Source organism: Chaetodon auriga, chromosome 7, assembly GCF_051107435.1.
Source record: "Chaetodon auriga isolate fChaAug3 chromosome 7, fChaAug3.hap1, whole genome shotgun sequence".
Classification (NCBI taxonomy): domain Eukaryota; kingdom Metazoa; phylum Chordata; class Actinopteri; order Chaetodontiformes; family Chaetodontidae; genus Chaetodon; species Chaetodon auriga.
In genome coordinates this window covers 19208524-19230913 of record NC_135080.1, presented here as the reverse complement: position 1 = coordinate 19230913, position 22390 = coordinate 19208524, and the positions used below count along the sequence as shown (strand labels likewise).

The 22390-nt window shown below is 43.3% G+C and overlaps 3 protein-coding genes across 3 annotated transcripts; all 3 read right to left on the bottom strand.

Moving 5' to 3' along the window:
* Positions 1 to 1268: 1268 nt before the first annotated feature.
* Positions 1269 to 4560, bottom strand: ccnp (cyclin P). The gene is made up of 9 exons (XM_076735274.1): positions 4507 to 4560; positions 3883 to 4008; positions 3447 to 3543; positions 3116 to 3288; positions 2808 to 2906; positions 2249 to 2404; positions 1896 to 2054; positions 1627 to 1805; positions 1269 to 1446 (listed from the first exon to the last, which is right to left on the bottom strand). Exons 1-9 carry the CDS (start codon positions 4558 to 4560, stop codon positions 1269 to 1271), a joined length of 1221 nt encoding a protein of 406 aa, XP_076591389.1.
* Positions 4561 to 5584: 1024 nt separating this feature from the next.
* Positions 5585 to 17400, bottom strand: akt2 (v-akt murine thymoma viral oncogene homolog 2). Its single transcript, XM_076735009.1, has 14 exons — positions 16979 to 17400; positions 15006 to 15182; positions 14609 to 14740; positions 14372 to 14483; positions 13556 to 13709; positions 12568 to 12699; positions 12385 to 12450; positions 12210 to 12278; positions 11431 to 11553; positions 11175 to 11303; positions 10496 to 10710; positions 9650 to 9737; positions 9457 to 9559; positions 5585 to 8475 (listed from the first exon to the last, which is right to left on the bottom strand). Exons 2-14 carry the CDS (start codon positions 15049 to 15051, stop codon positions 8396 to 8398), a joined length of 1449 nt encoding a protein of 482 aa, XP_076591124.1. The 5' UTR covers positions 15052 to 15182; positions 16979 to 17400; the 3' UTR covers positions 5585 to 8395.
* Positions 17401 to 17761: 361 nt separating this feature from the next.
* Positions 17762 to 22390, bottom strand: dhx40 (DEAH (Asp-Glu-Ala-His) box polypeptide 40). Its single transcript, XM_076735036.1, has 17 exons — positions 22017 to 22390; positions 21777 to 21922; positions 21571 to 21690; positions 21006 to 21242; positions 20810 to 20876; positions 20594 to 20725; positions 20352 to 20451; positions 20148 to 20234; positions 19833 to 20015; positions 19656 to 19736; positions 19385 to 19542; positions 19058 to 19172; positions 18815 to 18923; positions 18632 to 18726; positions 18450 to 18519; positions 18115 to 18343; positions 17762 to 17963 (listed from the first exon to the last, which is right to left on the bottom strand). Exons 1-17 carry the CDS (start codon positions 22186 to 22188, stop codon positions 17842 to 17844), a joined length of 2223 nt encoding a protein of 740 aa, XP_076591151.1. The 5' UTR covers positions 22189 to 22390; the 3' UTR covers positions 17762 to 17841.

The window sequence follows — 22390 nt, the reverse complement described above, 5'->3', positions numbered from 1 at the left end:
GGATTGAGCTTTGGCGACGTCCGTGCAAATATTCGGAATTGGGGATACCATATCCGGTTGCGTGAAAAATAAAATGCAGTTTGATACATAAATAAGGTTTTGAAATTAACAACAATCAGTCAGATGATAACCAGCTAAATTCAGAGTCTCTGTCTCTATTCCATATTGCTCAGGCAGTATAAAACATAACGTCTAGCCATTAATGGCAACTTCCAGGCTTTTGTTTTGAAATCTCAATGGTTTATTGTCGCTGACTTGACGTCGCCGTATCTGTTACAAAAGTTTAAAAAAAAAAAAAATCGAAACGTTATGTCATTCAACCCTGCATACAGGAACAAGACGGACACAACGTGGCCCACTGATTACACACGTCGACATGGGGGTCACAATTATGTACGTTACCCTAATTAAACCCACTGCCGCCAGTTCAGTATTCTAAATTACCAGGCGCAATGAAACAATCACCATCCTCGAGCTAAACGCTCATTGGTTCATGGGACAACGACGGCAGCCAATCAAAAATCGGGGCACATGAGGTAACGAGACAGCGTGTAATAAACAAAGAGGGTTACTACAAGACGTTATACTGTATTTGGTACAAGCAACATTAGGGATTAATATTAAAATGTATGCGCCGACATTCAGCCTACATCATTGCTTGATAAGATATGCACGCTAGCTTGAATAGCATTCTGCACTGATGTTGTGTCATTCACCCCAAACAGCAGCTGACAGCTTTACAGACATGTAGCCTGTGATTACAAATCTACTGCTCCTTGCTGGAATGACAGCCTGCAACTCCACTGTGGAGGAGTGGTCAACAATACAGTCTGAAGGTGGCTCTGCTGTCATGTAGACCCGTGGTCACAGCCTGTTGGACCTGCAGATATTGCACGTTTGTGCAAAACAAACACTGAAAACTGAAAATGTTGCAGCAGACACTTTATTTTTACATTAAAACTTTTGACATCTTCACAAATGACGAGACAAGGACACATCAATACAATTCAAATATTTCCTAAATCAGCTGCAAGATAAGAACATAAAACAGGTGTGCAACTACGTTGGCTAATCACATACATGCAAAGTGCATGCAATTCTTTGTCAAACAAGGTTCGGCATCAAAATCACACTTCTTCCTCACCCATCTCCATGGTAACTCCTCATGATCTATAGCAAAGAATGTACAGCCCTACAAGAGCCAAGACCTCAGGTACTGGACCAGTATCTCTACTTGAAGCTTAGGGATAGATTTAAGTTCCTGTGAGTTAGGACTGACAAGTGTATAGGCCAAGCAGACCACAGGCGTTCTTTAGACCCGGGTGTCTGCTGACATGCATGGTCTCTGGGGAGGAGAATTTAATAAAAGAAGCACAGGTCTCTCGGGTGTGTGCCTTGGCTGCGGCACTGGCCAGAATGTGCATAATCTTCAGCAGGGCAGCCTCACTGAAAAACAAAGCATTCAGATGTCAAAATTGACATGTATGATAGATGAGGACTGACTTGAAACACTTGGAAAGTAAAGTTTTGCATCAGTGAAGTTCAGACCGCAGAGAAGCCAGAGCTCAGGAACGACACACGACGCTGCGTATTAGGAGAGTGCATCTTCGGAGTGACAATACACACCTGCCGACATGGACGCTGGAGGCCAGACACCAGGCAGCCTCCCCTTCTGGTGTTGGAGGCTCCTGCAGAACCTTGCGGGACAAGCATAGGGCCGCTCCTGCCAGCTGCACAGGCAGAAACACCACACACTGGCCCTCAAGGAGAGACAGCTCCAGCAGATAGCGAGCCATCCACACCATCTGACGGCACATGCTTCAGATCTCACATACTGAAAAATAACCTCACTGACACTTGTTTTGAGGATGCCTGTATTAAAGTTGTATAGCTACCTTAGCACTGCAGCGAGCAATGGAGGCGAGGAGAATGAGGAAATGCAGAGGGGGACAGTAGGACAAATCAAACTTGAGCCCGCAGAGGACTTTGCGCTCCATACGCAGCAGCTGATGCTTAGTGTACGTGTGGTCCATCAAGTAGCAGAGTCCAGACACCTGGAAGAAGCAAAAAAATAAATTCTGGTACTTTATAACCAGCTAAAAATAAAGAAACCTAAAGCATCATTTGCTCTACTCAAACAGCAACAAACCAATCATGGATTATTTAGATATGTCAGCAGAGCCCACAAGCAATCAACCAATTTTATCATACTGTAGCTTTGTATTTGGGGAGGGCTGAGCCAGCGTACCTCGGGCAGTAGGCACTCCTCCTTCTTTGCAGCAATGAAGAGGCAGACCATACCAAGGAGCTGCAGGTTGGCTGTGGTCACCTTGATCTGCTGCAGGGAGCGGTTGAGGAGGTGCACAGCCAGATAGAGGGTCTCTGCCTGAAACTGCATCATCTCCTGGCAGGCAGTAAACAGTGCATTCAAGAGCAAACATGATAAATAAATAAGTGTTCAGCAATAGTTTTGACATTTTGAGAAGTAGCTCTCTTGCTGAAAATTAAAGGAGATTGACAGTACAAATGAGCCACAAAACTTCCCCAAATCGCAATCCAACATGTTGGTTTTTCCATGGATTAAACAGATATTAATTACTGAGCTTTAGAGGTCAGTCTAACCTTCTCATCTAACTCTCTGCAAGAGTGTGAAAAAGCTTATTTCTTAAAATGAGAAATTATTCCCAATGAATGTTTTTTTCCCCTAACAGGCAACTCAAGTGTTTACTTTGACCCCAGAAGACAAAGCAGCCATCCTTTTGCTACAGTTCTAAGAGAAGACTCCCTCCATCCACACAGAGACTTACATGAACTTGAATGAGCCAGTCTACTAGGACAGCACGAGTGACTTCAGTGAAGTGTCGGGGCAGGTCAGCGTTGGGAAAACAGTATTGAGTCTGACTTCTCTGCAGGGTGAAACCAGAAAACAGGAGGCACACACTAAATATTTAAAAGAGATACAGTGTGAGACGTGTTCGTGCCAGTCCTCTAGGTTGCCTGTCAATTAGTGATGATGTCCACATGCAGCACATTTTAGACAAACGTTCCTTTCTTAAAGAGAATATAAGAAACACTAGATAATAAATGTGTGAAACCTCTGCTCATGATGTCTCACCATCATATCCAAGAACATGTCCCAGGCGTATGTCCGGTCCCATATGAGGTCCAGCTTCTCCAGTGCCGTCTCCACTTCATGGCGCAGCAAGCTGGGCACCAGTGCCTGTAGGCTGAGAAGACCCTGCAGCCCGAGGGTCCGACGAAGCACAGGCTCCTCCACACACCCATCTGCTGCACAGGGTGAAAAGGAGGACAGGGAGGAATGATATCATGCACATTATTTTGTGCAGCTTGTCTTGTTCACGCTACAATGGATGTTAAGCTTGACAGTATGTCGTTTATAATAATGCAATGAAGAGAGGCTCTGGTGTGAAAAGACGTCTGGAGACCTTCGGTAAAGATTACTGTACCAGCTGAGCGTGTTTGACAGTCTTCATGGAACTCCATGATGAGGTCTTCACTTGTTTGCATTGATAACCTCCTCCCCTGCAAACAGACAGCACCTTACACATCAGTGCGGCACGCATGTGACAGTGGGACTGTCATGATTGTGACAGAAAAAACAAAACAAAACTCAATACTCCTGATGCTCTCATCCAAAGGAGTTTACAGTGAATGCACCATCTTTTATTCACAGATCAGCAAGACTACAAATAAAAGCCTCTATTAATGCAAAGGGCAGACCCTTCACATCCAAAATTCTCAAACCACTTAGTCATCATGTAAGATCAATATGTTGGGAATAGAAGCTGAAACAGAAGCTAAGATCAGAGAGATGCTGCATGTGTTGGGACGAAGATGACAGGCAGGAAAGAAACCACGTACCCATCTGCTGTCTGTCTCCATTTTGAAAGGGGGCATCCTGGACTCGTCCACTTCGACAGGCTGCCAGCAATCTACAGGCCCACAGGCATTAGCCCAAGTTCTTAACGGGGCATGCCTCTCATCCGCCTGGAGGAAAAACAGTCTTTGCACAGATGCTGATGTGATTTTGGACACTTAAAAACGCATCTTGTCCATTTTTGTCACCACAACTGATGGAAGAAATCTAATGTGTTTGATAGTGACTGACAGTGGCTGCAGTTCATTCTGTGTAACAACCTGATCTCAGTGGACAGTAATGCCATGAAATTAATGTCCTCAAAGGGTGGTGTGAGTTCAAGACAAGGTCCCTCTCCAGCTGTCTAATCAGAGACTCACACCTGAGATCATGGCAGGTGAATGCAATAACTTGAAATGAAGGTTTGACCAATTTGTTTTTAATTCCCCCGATAAACACCATCTACCTGTTACCTACCATCACTCTTTAGCAAATAAATTAACAGGCTCATTAGGGGAAAAGATGAACAACCTGTCGCACCTTAGTTTAAGTTCCTGGAAACTGGTATCAACTCTTCACTTTCTTATGAAAACATGGTTGAGATTGGTTCCTACCGAGCAGATGCTCACCTTCTTGTGTAAGTCCAGCAGGGGCTTGGGGTCGCAGAAACCAGTCCTGGCCATGGTCACAGCCGGAGACAGAGCTCCCTTGTCGGGCCGCTGCAGCTACTTATCCACGGGTGTCGGCGGAGGCGTGAGGCGGAGAGAGCGGCCATGCTGTCCGGACAGCTGCTGATAAAGCCAGCTGGGCCGCGCTGATTGGGGTGGGCACACCGGTGTCGAGGTGGACAGGTGGGGATCAGCACTTCCGGTCCGCGTTTTGCTCAATGTGACGATTTCCCCCCCCCTATAGGTTATGTTAGGGGTCAGTGTGAAATAGCGTGCCGTGCACTCAAATCTAGCAATATATCTTAAGATTTCTACAGTAATTATTTTATCGCATCTCAAAGCCATCACATCTATTTAATGTGACTGTGGAATGAAATGAATTGGATCTTGGAAAATCATGCAAATTGTGCATTCCCAGCAAAACTACATGTGTATATGTGAAATTTAACGGATTTTTGGGGGGGATTTTCACTTCCTTGTCACATTAAAACAGCCTTATTTCCTGGAGCTGCGGCTCCAGTCAGGATGCGTTGAACACTACTTCGCTGTAAGCTTTATTAAACATCTCAGAGCTGTTGCAGTTGATTTCATAAGACTGTGCAGGTGCACACTGTAAAGAAAGACACAGACAGCTTTATTCGGTAAAAACGTTTACTGGCACATTATAGTTGCAAATGTTTAAGCTACCATACTGTAGCAGGTATCACCCGTTACATTGTAAAGTCTTGCAAATGGGGGCTGAAACTGTCTACCAGGACAATGTCCTCCCCTTAAAGATTGCTTTTTTTTCATTGCCCTCTGAGCCTCATCTAACAGCAACAAGCAAAGAAAAAAGAAAAAAGAAAAAAAAAAGAAAATCTTGTGACACCAGCATCAGGTGTGACATTCGTGACTGTTGATCACATTCAAATATACAGAGAAGCAAGGTAATCATAGTAAAGCTGCAAATCAAATACTACAAAGCTGCAGGCCTCCCCTTCTACTAATGCCGCATTCACCATCAAGCTTTTTTTTTTTTTTTTTTCGTTTTTGTTTTTTTGGTATTTACACAATAGTGAAGAGGCACTTGCTGTGCCTGTGTATGCCTACAGGAGAGGTCAGGGGTATTAACTTGCATGTTTAGCTGTGAAGCATTGCTTAAAGCGTGGCCAGCAGCGAGGTTCAGAGTATGGCTTCACAACCAATATTAAAAAATTCAGCAGCACCCCCTTACGGCCATGATAGCAATGAAGGCAAATCCACAGTGGAGTCCATCAGTGCAGTGGTTCTGATATCCGATCCTGCTGCTTCCAAAGCAGGACACTAGGCTAGAGTATGATGGCTGTGCCTGAGCCAGTGAGAAGAGGTGCTGGAGTTGTGAACTGTAAATCAAAGCCATTTGATCACATTATCATCTGCAGGAACTGGGGCCACCTGCTGCCCAGCGATGAGAGTCAAAAAACCTGCTGCTTTTCTGTGTCCTCGTCACCACTTTCACTCAAACGTCTCACCTTTAGTCGCTCGGTCACTCACACAAACTTAAAAATAAAGTAATGTGTGAGATGAGGGGGAAATGCCTGTAGATGTTTTTGCAAAAAACAAAACAAAACAAAAAAACCCAAATCAAACCAAACCAAAACATTGCTGTAGAGTTAGTGCTCTGTGGAGAATGGAAGAAAAAGTATGAAACTCATTTTTTTTTTTTTAAAGAGAATTATTTAAGTGATCGTGTTAGTGAAATAAGCAATCCCAAAACAAAAACCCCTTGAAATGAAGGACTTGATCAAAAAGAAAGCCGTTTAAAAACTTTTAATATATATATTTTATATAATGTATACTTAAACAAGACAATGAGTCTTCCAAAATTTGAGAAATAGATGGACAAAAAAAAGAGAAAAAAATCAACAAACAAAACAATGACAGACAAAAAAAGATCGTGATGTTCCTTTAGTGAAGCTCAAAAAGCAACCAACATCTCTTCCAGCAATATGGAATATAAAATGTTTGCGTCAACATGCTGTCCAACAACTCTCTCGACGATGTGCCGCCTTAACTCAAAGTACGCAGATTTACATTTCAACTCGTCAACGCCGATATCCTGATTAGCTCCACCTGTCTGCAGGTCGAAGGTTGGTCAGCCAGCTCACGCAGCGCTTTGTTGGATTGTAAACCTGCAGACTGTTGCTCCAGACACACGACGACGTAGATTTAAGTGCTTCGACGCAGCATGAAGGAAAACGCAAATCAAAAGTTCCGAACATCAAATGTGGAATCATTTGAAGTGTTAAACGTCCACCGAGTCAGTCAATTTTTGGCCTCATCATACACTTAACAATGATTGAACTCTCATTCTTTAAATACGGGGACACTCAGAGGCTTCTTTGAAAAACATTTTTGAAACTTACACTGACATTACAAATGGAAAAAAAAAAAAAAAATCAACAAAAGATTGGTGCCTAACTCTTCAGCTAGAAAGTGAGAATTACTGGATCGAGGATAGCGAATGGCTGTGTTCGTCTACATCGGTCTCTCTAGACAGGTTGGGGAACAACTGTGGTCAAGCATCTAGACTCTACTCTCCTCTTTCCTTCTATTCTTTCGGTCTTTAACAATTAGTGCGACTGGCCTTCATGAAAATTTGCTTGCTTGCCAACCAGCAGCTAGTTGGTTGGTAAGTCAGTCTGGACACAACGACATGGACTCTCAGAGCCTGACTGCTGCATCACTTCCACTTAAATGAATGCAGCTTTTAAAGCAAAGGTTGTCCATGCAAGAGATCCCAGTTTCTGTTCCTGACGGAGTCGACGTAGCGCCGAGCTGCTCGCAGCAATCAGAAACGACATGCTTGTTCCCTTTTAAAAAAGGCCATCGAGTGCGCCGTGTAGTGTCCTCTCTCGTCGATATTCCAGCAATAGTTCAGAGTTTAAAAACATGCAAACAAAAAAAAAAAAAAAACAGACACAAATGGATGGTGGAGAATCATAATGGTCGTTCATACATTCTCCTGCACTCATATGCACACACACACGCACACATTCACACATCTGGTCATCCATTCGCTTATACACACACGTGCAGTGCAAACACAGAAATGGCAACTCTCCTCCCCTCCCCCTCTTCCCCATTTCCCCCGACTGTAGGAAAAGTCCCACGCTTGATTTGTAACAGCAACTTCCAGAAAGAGCACTTGTTAAAAAAAATGAAAAAAATTAATTGCAAAAAAATGCAGAAATATGGCTTTACATTTAAAACCATAACAATCGATGAAATAAAAATTTGTCTTTTCCCCAAATCTTTACCATTTCCTAATTTTGATTATACTTTTTTTTAAAATTCTATCAAGTACGTTTTTTGTGTATACATATGCAGTCTATGCATGGGTTGGTGGGTAGGTGGGTGTGTGTATGCGTGTGTGTGTGTGTGTGTGTGTGTGTGTGTAGCATGGGTAGAGCTGGTAAAGAGGTGGTACTTGCTGGCATAACCTGGTTTTCAAAGTGTCAAGGCTTTGATGTGGTACCCAGTGTAGTGCAGCAGAGGTCCTGCAGGGTAGCATGAAGCCAACCCTGAGAGGACGTACAGAGACTAAGCTGCCAGTCTGTCCACACAAACCTGCTGAGGTCAGTCATTCACCGCCTGTGTGTTCATTTCATACTCTATGATCCCTGTCACGTCTGATCTGCAAGTATATATGTGTGTGTGTGTGTGTGTGTGTGTGTGTGCGTGTCTGTGAGTGCGTGTGCGTTAAAGACCGAATGAAAATGTGTCTTGTGCCAGTTTTTGTTTGTGTCGTTCAAATTCCCCAGCAGTGCAAGTGTGTATGTGGGATTGTGATCATGTGTAAGCCTGCCTGCTTGTTCAAGAGTCTGAGTGATCATTCCCGTATGCTGGCAGAGTAGGAGAACTGAGGAAAGTGCGTACGCTGATCTGAATCCTCTGCATCTAAACTGTCATCTGGAGTATGCAGACAGGGAGAGAGAAAAAAAAACGTCCATAAGTTCAAAACAGATGTAAATACGTATAAATTCAGCTTTAAAGGGTATGATGTGTAAGAACTGGCCACATGCTGGAGTAGCGGGCAGAAGATCAACACTGCTGCTGTCTTTGCTGTAGCTGCCGTTAGCTAGTTAACTCAGTCAGCCAAGCAGCTAATAGCACTAAAATCTGTCCCAACCTAGAGTTTGGAGCAGCAGGGGATTGCTGGTGTTTACGAAGTGGCCAGTAGAACTGAGCTCATCAGCCCCTGAGTGAATGCGGCTGGTTCGGGACTGAACACAGCCTCCGAGAACGAAGGAAGCCTGTTGGATGACAGGGAAAATGGTACTGAGGTGACTTCATCACCCCTAAGAGTCAGACTCCTGGTCGCGGCTCTGATAAAGACACGGACGGCCAGGACAGGAGAGCAGTGAGACGAAGGCCGGTCATCACCTCATCACCAGCATGCAAAAGCATTACATCCTACTTGGAGAACCAAACCAGAGTTTGTGACTGAGCTTGAATGAAAAGTGCTTTATGTTGAGTTAATGATTAAGCTTGTCTTAGTTCAGCAAAATAGAGAAACATGCATTCACAAGATGTACGGTTGTATTTTTCTGTTTAAAAAGGACATTTTGTGAGATTATTTAGTTTTTATCAGACTAACAAAGCTGAGAGATCTTGTAAAATGTAGCAAACTGGCAACCATCTCCCAGCTGAAACTCCAGGGGGCTATAATCACCCACAAGGTACAAAGTGGTATTACGAGACAGGACGGGCCACAGCTAGTTGGTTAGCATGCTAACTTTAGGAGATACCTGTGTCTGTGACATACCGTCAGGACTGTTCCTCACATTTTGTTGATGTTAGGTCATTTGTTGAATGTTTTAAGCTAAAATTCAGGCCATATCTTACACATTACACCCTTACAGCACAAAGGACAGACGTCTATCTACTTACACTTGTCAGGGGGAGTTATTGTTATGGTTTGTGCTGTGAACTCATCATCGAAGTAACGTGTGTCCGTCTCTGATGTGACCTGGGGCTTGAAGGGCGGAACAAGCTGAGGGGAAGTAGATCATTTTAAATTCTGAGCATCTTATTTTAAATGTCATGTCATTTGTTTTTGTTTTTTTCCCTCTCAGCACCTCACCTTTTTTTCAATAACATCCTGCCAGTTGATGGAGGTGAAGAACTTGTGGCTCATCACATCTTTGGCATCATCTGGTCCGCCTCCAAGCCTGTAAACAAAACAAAAGCACCATCATCATCACCACCATCATCCACTCAGCAGCCAACTTCTCTTTACGCAGATAACTGTGCAAACACTGTCATTAGAAATGTCCAACACACACTGTGTTGTTCCCTTCTGGCTTTGTATTTACCAGTTTCTAGATACAATGTATTCTTCATTTCCCCACTGCTTACAAGTGCATGTGTTAGTAAGCCTGCAGGCGGTGCTCAGTGTGCTAATATTAGCAGTTATTCGACTGTTCCCAGAAACACTGGGTCTCTACCAAAACAACAATCAATTACGTCCTTGTTTATAGCCATTACCCTGTACCAAAACTACTTAAGAAGGAACAAGGGCTTAATAATGTTGTTACTTATTTTATAGTTCAATATGTGGTGCCCCCAAGCACAGTGGACAGGTGCAAAGAAAATGTTTTTCTCAAGCTGTACAGTTGCATCTTCAGAAACGGGTTAGTTTGTACATAAATAGTGAGCATCTATTTTACCTTAAATTAAGAGGATCTTGTGTAATATCACAACGCTGTTACTTTACTCTTACACTTTTATCTGTCCCATCCAGTACATTTCTTGGTCACATTCCTTCAACAACCAAATTCAAAGGATCCTTATTCAGTGTTAATACTGATATGGGCAGCATCAGTGACACTTTTTAATCACAATTATCCTCCTGTTGTATATTGAATTATTCTTCATGTATTTGCTCAATTAGTGCTTGATTATCAAGGTGCAGCTGCAAACCACAAACCTTTGTTTGGGGTCCTTTTTGAGCAGACCGGCTAGCAGGGCCTTGGCCTCAGGAGCCAGGTTCTTGGGGAAGCGGATCTCCTCCATGAGGATTAGCTCAAAGAGACGCTCGTGGTCCTGGTTGTAGAAGGGCAACCGGCCACACATCATCTCATACATGACCACGCCCAGTCCCCACCAGTCCACCGCCCGTCCGTAATCATTGTCCTCTAACACCTGAAAGGATAGGAATTCAAAGAGATGAGAGAGAGGAATTTAACAGTCAAAAGGTTTCAAGTTTCTGTTTATGCAGACAAAATGACTATAAAATACAAAATGAATGTCCTTACTATATGGATACATTTCTGCTGGAGGACAATTCATTTTTGAGAAAGGAACCTTTTCCATCCCAGGAACCAGTTGCTTGTCAATGTTCTATACGTCAATTAGCATTTTCATAGCATTAGCATTTAGTCATCATGACTGCCAAAGCACCAACACTGCAAACTGAAAAACAGCTTTCCCTGCTGACCTACTATCCTATTGGGTTTTCACACATTGAGGTCAACAAAGTTCCTCCAAAATGTTCAGACATGAATCTGCCAACCCATTAAAGCTAGTTTCCATCATGTGCTCATCAGCCCTGTGGCGTCAGTTTTACACAATCCTGGTCACAAAACACACAGCCATGGTGGACTCACCTCTGGTGCCAGGTACTCCGGGGTTCCACAGAAGGTTTTCATGGTGGCTCCGTCTGTGATCCCCTCTTTACACAGCCCAAAGTCTGTTATTTTTATGTGGCCGTCCTTGTCTAGCATGAGGTTCTCCAGCTGTGCGGGCAAAGATTCGGTCAAATTAGTTGACAGCTATGGTGAGATACAGTGGGCAGCACCTTTGAGCAAGTGTATGAACGAAGGGTCGGAATAAACATACTATCAGAGCAAGCAGACACCTTACCTTTAAATCCCTGTAAACTACATTGCGTGAGTGTAGGTACTCCAGTGCTGATACTATTTCTGCACCATAGAATCTCGCTCTGTCCTCTGTGAACACTCTGTCCCGCGATAAGTGAAAGAAGAGCTGAAAAGAAAGAGCACACAGGAATGAGGGACGATTCTCCATGTCCAATGAGATACTCGATTTCATAAAAACACTTGATTTGGAATTCCAAAAAAGTTGGGACGTTGTGTAAATAAACAAAACTGAACGTGATAATTTGCTAATCCTTCTTGACATATACTCAACTGAATACAGCACAAAGACAACATATTTAATGTTTGACCTCATCAGCTTCATGATTTTTGTAAATATCTGCTTATTCTCAATTTCATGCAACATGTTTCAAACAAGTTGGGACAGGAGCAACTAAAGACTGGGAAAGTTGTGGAATGCTCCAAAAACACCTGTTTGGAACATTTCACAGGTAAACAGGTTCATCGGTAACAGGTGATAATATCATGACTGGGTATGAAAGGGGCATCCTGGAAAGCCTCAGCCTTTCACAAGCGAAAATGGAGCGAGGTTCACCACCTTGTGAACACATGATTGTATGAAGGATATTACTGCATGAGCTCAGGAACACTTTGGAAAACTGTTGTCAGTAAACACAGTTTGTTTGAAAATGATTGCGTTCTGTTCTTATTTACATTTTACAAAGTGTCCCAACTTTTTTGGAATCGGTGCATATCAAAACATCAGACACCATTGTGGGCCACATGAGAAAGAGGAAAACTTACTTCTCCTCCATTTGCATACTCCATCACAAAGCATAGCCGGTCATGCGTTTGAAATGCATATTTTAGTGTCTGCAGGGAAGAAAAACAAAAGTTAGTGACTGCTTTATACTCATTAAATGGTCCATTCATTTTGGAAAGCACAAATGAGGCAACAATACGGGCACTGGTAACTCACTGTTAGAAAGGGATGCCGCGTATTTTGGAGAACTCTGCTTTCTGTAACTGTGTGTGCGACCTCATCCTAGAGGAATACACACACACAAACATTCAGTACATGCAAAACTCATACTAACAGACAGCAATACTGTTCCAAAACAGTTTAAAGTCAATATTTTACTGTGATTTTATTAGTACTAACTTTAGCAATGATGACTTCTTTGCGGAGGATTTTCATAGCATAGTACATCCCTGTGGCCTTCTCCTTCACCAGAATCACCTTCCCAAATGTTCCTTTCCCCAGCAGCTTCAGGTAGTCAAAATCACTCATGGTCTGTAGGAACAATGGTCAAAGGTGAGCCGTGACAAAGGTGCACACATCTGCTTGTGCGTGACAGTGAGCTCATACCACCTTTTCTTGAAGACACGCTCAATGTTACGTCTGTGGGTTTTGATAGGAGTTAAAAATGTCTTTAAAGTGTGCAAGAACAGTATTTTGATGAGTCAGTGACTCCCCAGTATCCTGTCTCAACTGCTGATGTTGGCGCACTACATATGATTTACTCAAACACACACATTAATCTCTTATGCATGTGAGACATGACATGCTGTATTCTATCTATAGAAATATTTCTCTTGACATTAAAGAACTGGGCCTTTAACACTTGAGAAGACGCAGGAAGGAAGTGGACTCTTCTCTACACTGAAAACAGTACTGAAGACTTTTGCAGGACTATAGTGACAAATGTGTCACAGATCACTGTTCAACTCCTATCACATACAACATCAATGTGGAAGTCATTCAAATAAGGTTAAGCCCATACAAGCAGAACACTTTTCACATAACTAATCCAAATCGAACTACTTTGAAGAAACACGTCCACTTGCTTAGTACACATCAACAGCTTTATAGACTGCACCCCTACAGACTTTTTACGCTGGAGGACAAAGTCAGCAGTTACGAGACAAACTAAGTCTGTGAACCAGAGCCATTCAGAATCACTTGGAGTGAATCAGCACAAGACAAAATACATACGCAAATGTTACCCTCCACTCATTTAAAGATTGCTTCACCAAAAAGCTTTGAGAAAGAGGCTTAAAGTTTGAACAACTTGCTCAATAAAGATGAGCTTAGCTGGACAAACACAGCAAACACTCAGCTGCCAGGCGCTGCTTGTGCAAATACTGACCACTTTTGTGCGGGATTTGGACACAGCAATCTCCATCTCCTCTGTGCCGCTGCTGTCACTTGGTGAGCCAAATTTGATCTCCATGGGCTCCTCATCCTGCTGCTGACTCTTCAGGCTATTTGCCACTGCCTGGATCGATCGCATCCATTCTTTCCTAACAGAGAAGAAAACACACATTGCCCTTATCAAATCTAGCCAAGGCCATGTCTACATTACTCTGAATCTTTACTAAAAAAGTTTGAATTGGCAGAAGTTTTGCCTTGAGAGACAAATTATAGTTAGCAATGACATATTTTTTGTAAACTCTTTGTATTCAGACAGATGTTATACTGTAGATGTTGTGCCAAAAATATATTTTAAGGGAGAAACAGTAGCCTAGCAAATTGAGTTTAGAAGGTAGAGGATAATCTGGGGGGCTGCTGGGATTTGGTACTTGGCAGAGCCGATGTAAACAAAACTCAATGACGATTGCTTGGGTTAGGGGTGAATAAATCAGGTTTAATCTGGCACAGAATCCTATTTCGAGCATGATGGTCTTTCCTACTCTCACAAACTAAATTTCCCTGCCTGTAGCAAACAGCGGTCCATTTAGGCCCTCCTTGATTCATTTAGTGAAAACGTTGTTCTTTGAGCACTTCTGTCCTTACTTCCTTTAAAGACAGCCTTGTGTTAGTTAACAACAAAAAATCACTTCATTACAGAAATAATTTAAGTTTTTGAAATCTTGACTTTATCTCTGTTCTGGTGTCTCAACGTAGGCAGACAACTTTTCAGATACGTCCTTAAAACTAAACCCTTGGAATGAATATCTTTTACCTCTCCTCGTTGCTGTCTACGTGGAAGGTACGCTCAATAACGGAGGTCCATTGCAAGCAACGAATGACAAACGTGTTGGGCCTGGGACGCTCTGTCTTCATCAGCTGGCATTCTGGAAGGCACAGACACATCAGCTAACACTGACGAACTGAAGGCACCAACAACAAAACATGAACACACCTCTCAGAGTTTAATCAGGAACTTATTGAAATTTGCCAGCCAGAAGGGAAGACTGACCTGCGACAGAGAAGTTGTTGAGTGGTGGTAGGCTGTGGTCACTGGACACCTCAGGCTTCTCTTTGTAACCAATGAAGGAGCCATCGCTCTTTAAGATGAAGTAACGAGGCCGCCATGTTTTAATGTATTCACCTGGAGAACATACAGGTGAAGATTTCTGATCCAGCTGACTTTTGATGTTTGACTTCTTGCTTGTGTATTTGGCTTTACTTTGGCTATTCCTTGTCGCCATATTATTACAACAGATATTTTGTAATGCTGTGCACAGGTGTTCACCATCAGTGAGGGATGATACTTCACCAGCATGTATTTAATACTGGGACTACAGATTTTGTCATGGACTATCACTTTAATGTAAACTCAGATGATGGACGGTGAACACAAGGGGCCCCCTTACCTCTCTTGTGGAGCCATCCCTCTCTCACAACACTGACTTCATTCATGCTGGGGCAGAAGACTCTCTGGATTGGGAGGGGGCGGCAGACAAGCTGGTGGAAATTGTGCAAACTGTTCTTATTGGTCAAATGCCTGTCAGTGGCTCAGATAAAAAATAAAAACCTATATAATGTAACACCTGGAGGAAAAGAACAGAACAAGATACTGTTAATGCAGAGCATACTCTTAGTGTGAGACAGTCAATAAAATACAAAAACAGTGGTCATCGTAGCCTGGTGCAGTTTTAACATGTAATTAAAACTCAGAGACCAACATTTAGTCAAGAGTGAAGGGCTATAAACCCCCCATATCAGGAAAAAAAATGACAGAATGGCAAGTGAATGCTTAATATTAGTGCACTATTACTACTCTTCGTTAAATGTCGTCCACAACCTCAGCTGACTTGTAAATATGTGAGCAACAACAGCTGTGTGACTCCTGACTATTTACAATTCAGTCCCTCTATAAAAACATAGCCTCGGGTAATATTTTGGATGTAGAGGAACACAACACTGAAAAATAAATGTGAAAAGACACGAGGCCTAAAGGAAGTACAACAAGAGCCAGGAAGGTGGAGGCTAAGACATAAAGTGAAACTGATTTCTCAAAACAAAGGAAACTTTCTGTGTATTGCTCTTGATGCCTATCTGAGTGTTGTCACCACAGCAGCGCGCTTGACTAAATTCCTCACCTTCTGAGGCCCTCTGTTGCCTTGAAACTCAACTCCACAACAAAGAAAAGTGCTGAAATGTGCACGTCTGCTCATCACCTCTTATCTGAGCATCCGACACATATGACAGTGATAAACAAGCATAATGCCTATAAAGACCACGAACTAGACATGATAACTTCAGGTATCTCCATCATCTCTTTACACATGCCCCAGTGTTTCTGAGTAGTGATCTGTCTTAACATGGTGGATACTGTTACTTTAATGATGTCAGGTAGGAATCAAATATCGAATATGGCATTGATCAAACGATTAGCAAAATGGCTGCAAAGCTCTGTTATGTCAAATGTAATAGCCTGCCACTGCTCTTGCTGAATGTTTGTGGAGAGGCCTTGGTGATCCAGGGTCAACCCTGAATCAACAGCTTATGTTAGATAATAGGTTTACCAGAATTTCACAGCATTTCAGTGAAAGTGATGGGGTTGAATATTACAGTGCATACAGTCAGCGGAGCACCAAGACTGTTTGAACTGCTTTGTTTACAAAGATAAACACTGATAACGCTTCCCACGATATCTGAATTTTTTAATGGCCATCAGAGGTGCGTCCACGATTGCACATATCTTAACACCTACTAATTTGACCAGAGTAATAGTGGGTGCTCTTAACTTCACTGTTAATTGTACACTAGTAAAAAGTTCAGTGGTCTTCAGAAATAGGACATCTAGCCACAGTGAGATCCAGTCAAGCGTTAAGGTACTTGGTTTTCATATAACGTTGGCTAGCATAACTTGAAAAAACACTAAAGAGACCACAAATATCTGCAACTTACTTTAAATTGCTACCCGGTAAGATAATTATATTTGATTAAAGTTAACGTCTTGATAATTAGAAACTATACACGACCACAAGCCGCCCCACGTAAACATTAACGCAAGTTAACGTTGTGGCATACTCATCCTCAGCGTAGTAACGATACCTAGCTAGCTAACTGAGGCAAAGTCAACAAACGTTACCTTCCCAGTCCAAGGCAGGATGTTAGCTATTATATCGTAGCTTTACAGCACACACGTTGCTACAACACTTCGACTATAGCTGATGGACAGTTTGGCCAAGTGGCGTCTCAGACAGCAGTGAGGACACTGACTATGACCGCGTTACGACCAAACAAGGCAGCTAGCCAAAATAGCTTCCAAGCTAACGGCTAGTTAGCATGTCAGTTAGCCTCTCGCGCTAGTTCTCCTCATTACCCCGGCTTTTCTTACCTCGACTTCAGCGACAAAATATTTCCAGCTGTCGACTGTTGAAGAGACTCGGAGGTATGTTGCACAAAGCTCCCACCAGTTATCACTTGAAGCGTGTGTGTATTGAACTCTGTCAATGATCACACAGCTTAGCGGACTGCTCGCCGAGCTTGTTTTCTTCTCTCACAACAACAGCAGCAGCGGCGGCGGCGTGCTTGGTCTGTTGCTGCTGCAGTGGTTCACTAAAGCGTCTGCGAGCCAGCGAGAGAATAAAGTCCACTGCGCTCCAACTTGATGGACCGTAATGTTGGATACAACGACAAATAATCTCCAAATCCTGGACAGACAAAACCGCCTCTTTATGGTTTTAATGTGGTTAGTCGCCTGCTTAGCGTGGAAACCCTCCGTCCCAGCCAGACAGTACAGCAGCCCCGCAGACGCACACAATAGGAAGTGACGTACGAGGCCAGAGAGGGTCCACTGCACCTGAACAGTCGGTGTGAAAGTACATCAAGTACTATAATGTAACCTTAACCTCACCCCGACTGTGCAGAGCTGGTGCACACAATGTCTGGGAGATAGGTAGTGCTAAAGGCTTCTACAGACTCACGTCAAATGTCCCAAAGCGTGCTTTTTAACCCCGTGATCCCACCTCCTCTTTAAACCAATAGTTTTCCTTCAGTCAGCTCAGTGGTTTTGAGTGAAGCACCTATTCTTTAGATGTCAGAAGCCCATGAAAGCAACTACTGCTACAGCATTGTGTGTAAAATGAAGTTATTAAAGAGAGGGGCAATGTTATAAATGTAAAAAAAAAAACAAAAAACAATGTTTATTATTCAGATGATCATTATTATTGGATGAATCATGTCCTCAATCCATTTCCGTCAAAGCGCTTTACTTTGTTGTCTTTCTTGCTTTCGCTGCAGATAGCGAGCTCGAGCGTCGCTGACAGTGGTTTCATTGTTCCGCTTCTCCAGCTTCTTCATGACATCTTCAGTAGAAACCTCTGAAAAAAGAACAATCATTTATCAGTTTCGTCTAAATGACACAGCTTAACCAAACGTTAACTTTAGTCACCCTGTAAAACAATTAAGACCTTCATGCCAAAATGACCTTCACAATTTCCGAATAAATATCTTATTAATTATTGTGAATACCTGGTTGTCTTTTGGCTGCTTCCCTGGTCTCCCATTTTATCATCTCCTCATCGGTCACTTCTTCTCTCGCCACGCTGCTCAGTTCATAGACATCCACCTCGTGGAGTTTAGGTAACAAGTCCTTCACCCACTCGTATCGAATAGGGCACACCGTCCTGATGTACACCCGTGAGGTCACCAGCACATCGTGGAAGATGACCCAGTTCAGCTCGTCCTCCTGGTCAAACAGCTAAGAGGAATCATGGCAGAAGCATAAATGTTTTGGTGTGTCCCCTATGAAAACCGTGCAGCTTAACAGTCAAGATTTTTTAAACAAATTCAAACAACACTCTTACCGAGGACGATGGATGAACGTGAACCATGGATCCATTGCCATCCATAGTGCAAAACACCTTTCCAACAGACCTACGTGGGATGGAAAAAGATAACTGAACGATTTTTTTTACAACCAGGAAAAGTGCACATGACTAAGAGCTAATAAAAGAACATGATCACTTTAAATGAAGCTTGGTGATACCTTCTGGCAACGTTAGTGAAGTACCCCGAGCACAGGCATCGTCTGAAGAGTTCACTCTTATTGCCATCAAATGTTTCTACAGGGAAATCTCTCTTCTGAAAGGGAAAATAAATTAGACAGGACAACATGGATGTGGGGGCGCAAACATGACCTATCACAGGAGTTCAGTAAAAACTGCTGTACCTGTGTGAGGCGGAGGAGGATCTCTCGCAGCTGAGTCTCCACACTGAAGGCAGACTTCAGCGCCCTCCAGTGGATCCAATTATCTTTACACCACGCTGAGGGTCTGTCACTGCAGAATGCAACAAAAAGGCAGTGTAAAGTCCTGAAGACAATGCAAGTGACAGACTAACTGACATGTATATGCCCACACAGCAAGAAATAACATTGATGTGTGTTGCAGCATTAGTCGGTGAGGTTCTTTACCTGGACTTGCATGACTGAAACACGCTGAGGAGTGTGGCAAAGTCGTTCATGCCGCCGCTCTTGGTAGCCAGCGCTCTCTGCTTTTTATCTGCCTCTTTCTGCTTATCAGGGTGACCTACAGGAAGGAAGAGATCACTCAAAAATGTGTGAATGCAAAGCTCAAGCCTTCGCATTACACTGCAACAGATCTCTGCATAAGCCATTTCCGGACACTTTAAATAAATTGTTTAACATCTCTGCCACTTCCTCAATAAAACTGAAATATTAAAGCTAACACAAGTTAACTAAGTTAGTTTTTTTGGTCTTCTTTAAAGCTCAAGTGCTGACCTGGCCTGATAAAAATGTTCTCCACAGACAGCATGGCGGCCACAGGGAGTAGCAGGTCCTGACAGCCGAGCGAGGCGGCTTTGAGCACGGCTCTGGTAAGGCCTGGGTGCAGGGGGAACTCCACCATCAGCTCCCCCAGCCGGGTCACCTTACCTCTCCTGCAGCCAGAGAGACACTGTGAGAGCTCATGAAGTTTCACACAGAGCTACACAAACGCTCTCCTGTTGTGCTTGGAAAAACAAAAAGCTTGATTCAAGGTTTAAGCGCTCACCTGTCGATGGCATCAAATTGATAGAGCTTTTTTAACGCCTCAAGAATAAACCTTTCCTCTGGACAGTCAAGATAAGGGAACCTTAAATGAAAACAACTCATTACTAAAGAAGGTAAAAGAAGCGTAAAGAAATGAACTTTAAAAGAGCAAGAAACCACAGAATGCATATCACTGTACCTAATGACATCATGAATGCCCAGACACTTGAGCGTGAGTATCACTGCAGTCAGACTCGTCCTCTGGATTTCTGGAATTGTGTATTCAGGCATGCTCTTCTCCCAGAATTCCTTGGTGTAGATTCGAAAGCATTTCCCAGCTGACGTTCTTCCAGCTCGACCTGCTCTCTGCTGAGCCTCGCTCCTAATCACAGAAAATCCCCCCCCAAAAGAATTCAGTCCAAATCTCTGTTGGCAGGCTTTCTTAATGGCATGGGTGTTAGCAGGAAAATCACTTTAACGAAACCTTTTTGCAGGTTCACTCTATTTCACTCACTTTGAAATAGGCACCACCTCCAAGATATCCATGCCCACTCTTGAGTTGTGGTTGAGTTGCTTCACAAACCCGCTGTCTATGATGTACCTTTATGGGATAAGAATTGGATGGTGAAGTAGCTTGCAGAGATGTCCATGAACTATTTGAATCATGCTGATTATTCATTGTTGTAGTGGTAAGCCAGTGACCACAGGCCTCGCTCACTTAATGCCATTGATGGTGAGAGATGTTGCTGCAATATTTGTGGCCACTACACACTTCCTGATCCCTGAAGGTGGAGGCTGGAAGATTTGCCTCTGTTGATCTGTGACGAGACAGATCTGTGTTTGTTTTTTTATTTTTTGCAGAGCAATCACGGTAACATCACAAAGAAAGATGCTGATTTAACCTGGAAAACGCAACAATTTAACATCAAACAAGGTGGAATAGCTGTTGTAGGTGTTTACCAGTGGGCATGGATCCATAAAGGGGCAAAATAAGAAGGCCGTCCACCGTTTGGTCCTGCACATCGTAGCGGTAGTCTATAGACTCCGCTTTTTCAAACAGCAAGTCACAGGCACGCTCAATCTCTGACTGACCTGTCAAACATGGAGGATTAACGTGGACGTTTTTGTCAGGGTTCAGATATACTGCAATCGACAAGATTGATATTCATGACTTACCTGTCAAAAACACGAGAATGTCCCCACTCATTTCACCGGTGTGCACATCAAGGGCCATTTTGACGACCTGAGGAGCGTTTGAAATGAATGGCACACACATGCATACACACTGGATCAGTAATGATCGAGAAGCTGTGAAACCAAGTTAAAACATTAAAGAGTACTCAACATCTGACACAACGCTGAAACTCAGTACCTCCTTCACATAAGCCGCGCTCTCTATGTCTTTAGGTCCTACAGCAGAACCAAACGTGCAGGTGACAGGAAAAGTCCTCCCAGGAATAGTAAAGACGGGACAGTCGCCGAGAAAGGCCGAGAGTTTGTCAGATTCCAAGGTGGCGGACATCACCACCACTTTCAAAGGGAAAGAGCGGCCCTTGATGGCTTTGGCAGGGCTGGAGAAGATTTTCTTCAATAAACCCAGAAGAATATCCTGCAACAAACACACATACTCAGTGTATGATCAGAAGATTGACAGAAAGAGGAAAAATATGTATGCATCTAACGGTATGGTGCAGAAAGGATTAGAGCTGCAACGATTAATAGCTTCAGGTTGTGGACATAAGACATTAGAGGACATCATCTTGAGCTTTGGGAAACACTGATTGAGTTTTTTTTCACCATTTCCTGACATTTTATCGACCAAACAACTAATCGATTCACAAAGAAAACAATCGATAGTTTAAATGACAATGAAAACAATCTTTAACTGCAGCTTTTGAACTGATCTATGTTAACGACACTCTAACATATTGACTCACTGTGTTGAGGCTGCGTTCATGGACTTCATCCAAGATTACAACACTGTACTGAGAGAGCACAGGATCTGCCAGGGTCTCTCTGAGCAAACAGCCGTCTGTCATGTACTTCACCACCGTGTCCTGGCTCAAACACAGTCACATCTTCACGTCATCAGATATTCACAATAAATCCAGTGGATTTTTGCACAGGGGATGAGTGGTCTCACCTGTGATGTGCAGTCATCAAAGCGCACTTGGTAGCCAACCTCTCTACCCAGAGTGCACTGCATCTCCTGGGCTACCCTCTGGGCCACTGTGATGGCAGCCACCCGGCGAGGCTGGGTGATGCAGATTTTGCCATCTTTACAAAGCCCTATTCAAAAAGAGGACAACCCAGTGGTCACACCTGTATCCTAACCTGACAAACGTCACATTGCCGGGGACAGGACAGCAGAACGACAGCTTACCTGCTTCATGCAGGTACTGCGGAAGTTGTGTCGTTTTCCCGCTGCCAGTCTCACCGGTGACCAGTAGAAAAGTGCTGTCTTTAACAGCCTGGACCAGCTTGGCTTTGTGCTGATAGATAGGCAGGTGTTTTGATTCGTGTCCTTTGGAGTCGCATCTTGTTGATTTGGACATAACTGAGAAATCTAATGACCAGCTCTACGAGCAGATGCTGAACAGACGAAAGAAATACTGAAGTTAATCATGCGGGACACGGTTTAGTTCGCGTTTGTACCCAGAGACAACATTAAAATTGACAAAACACCAACATCTTTTATATTTGTTGATCCCGTTTCAAATACGACACGCTTCCTCGATAACTTCCGCAAACGAACCC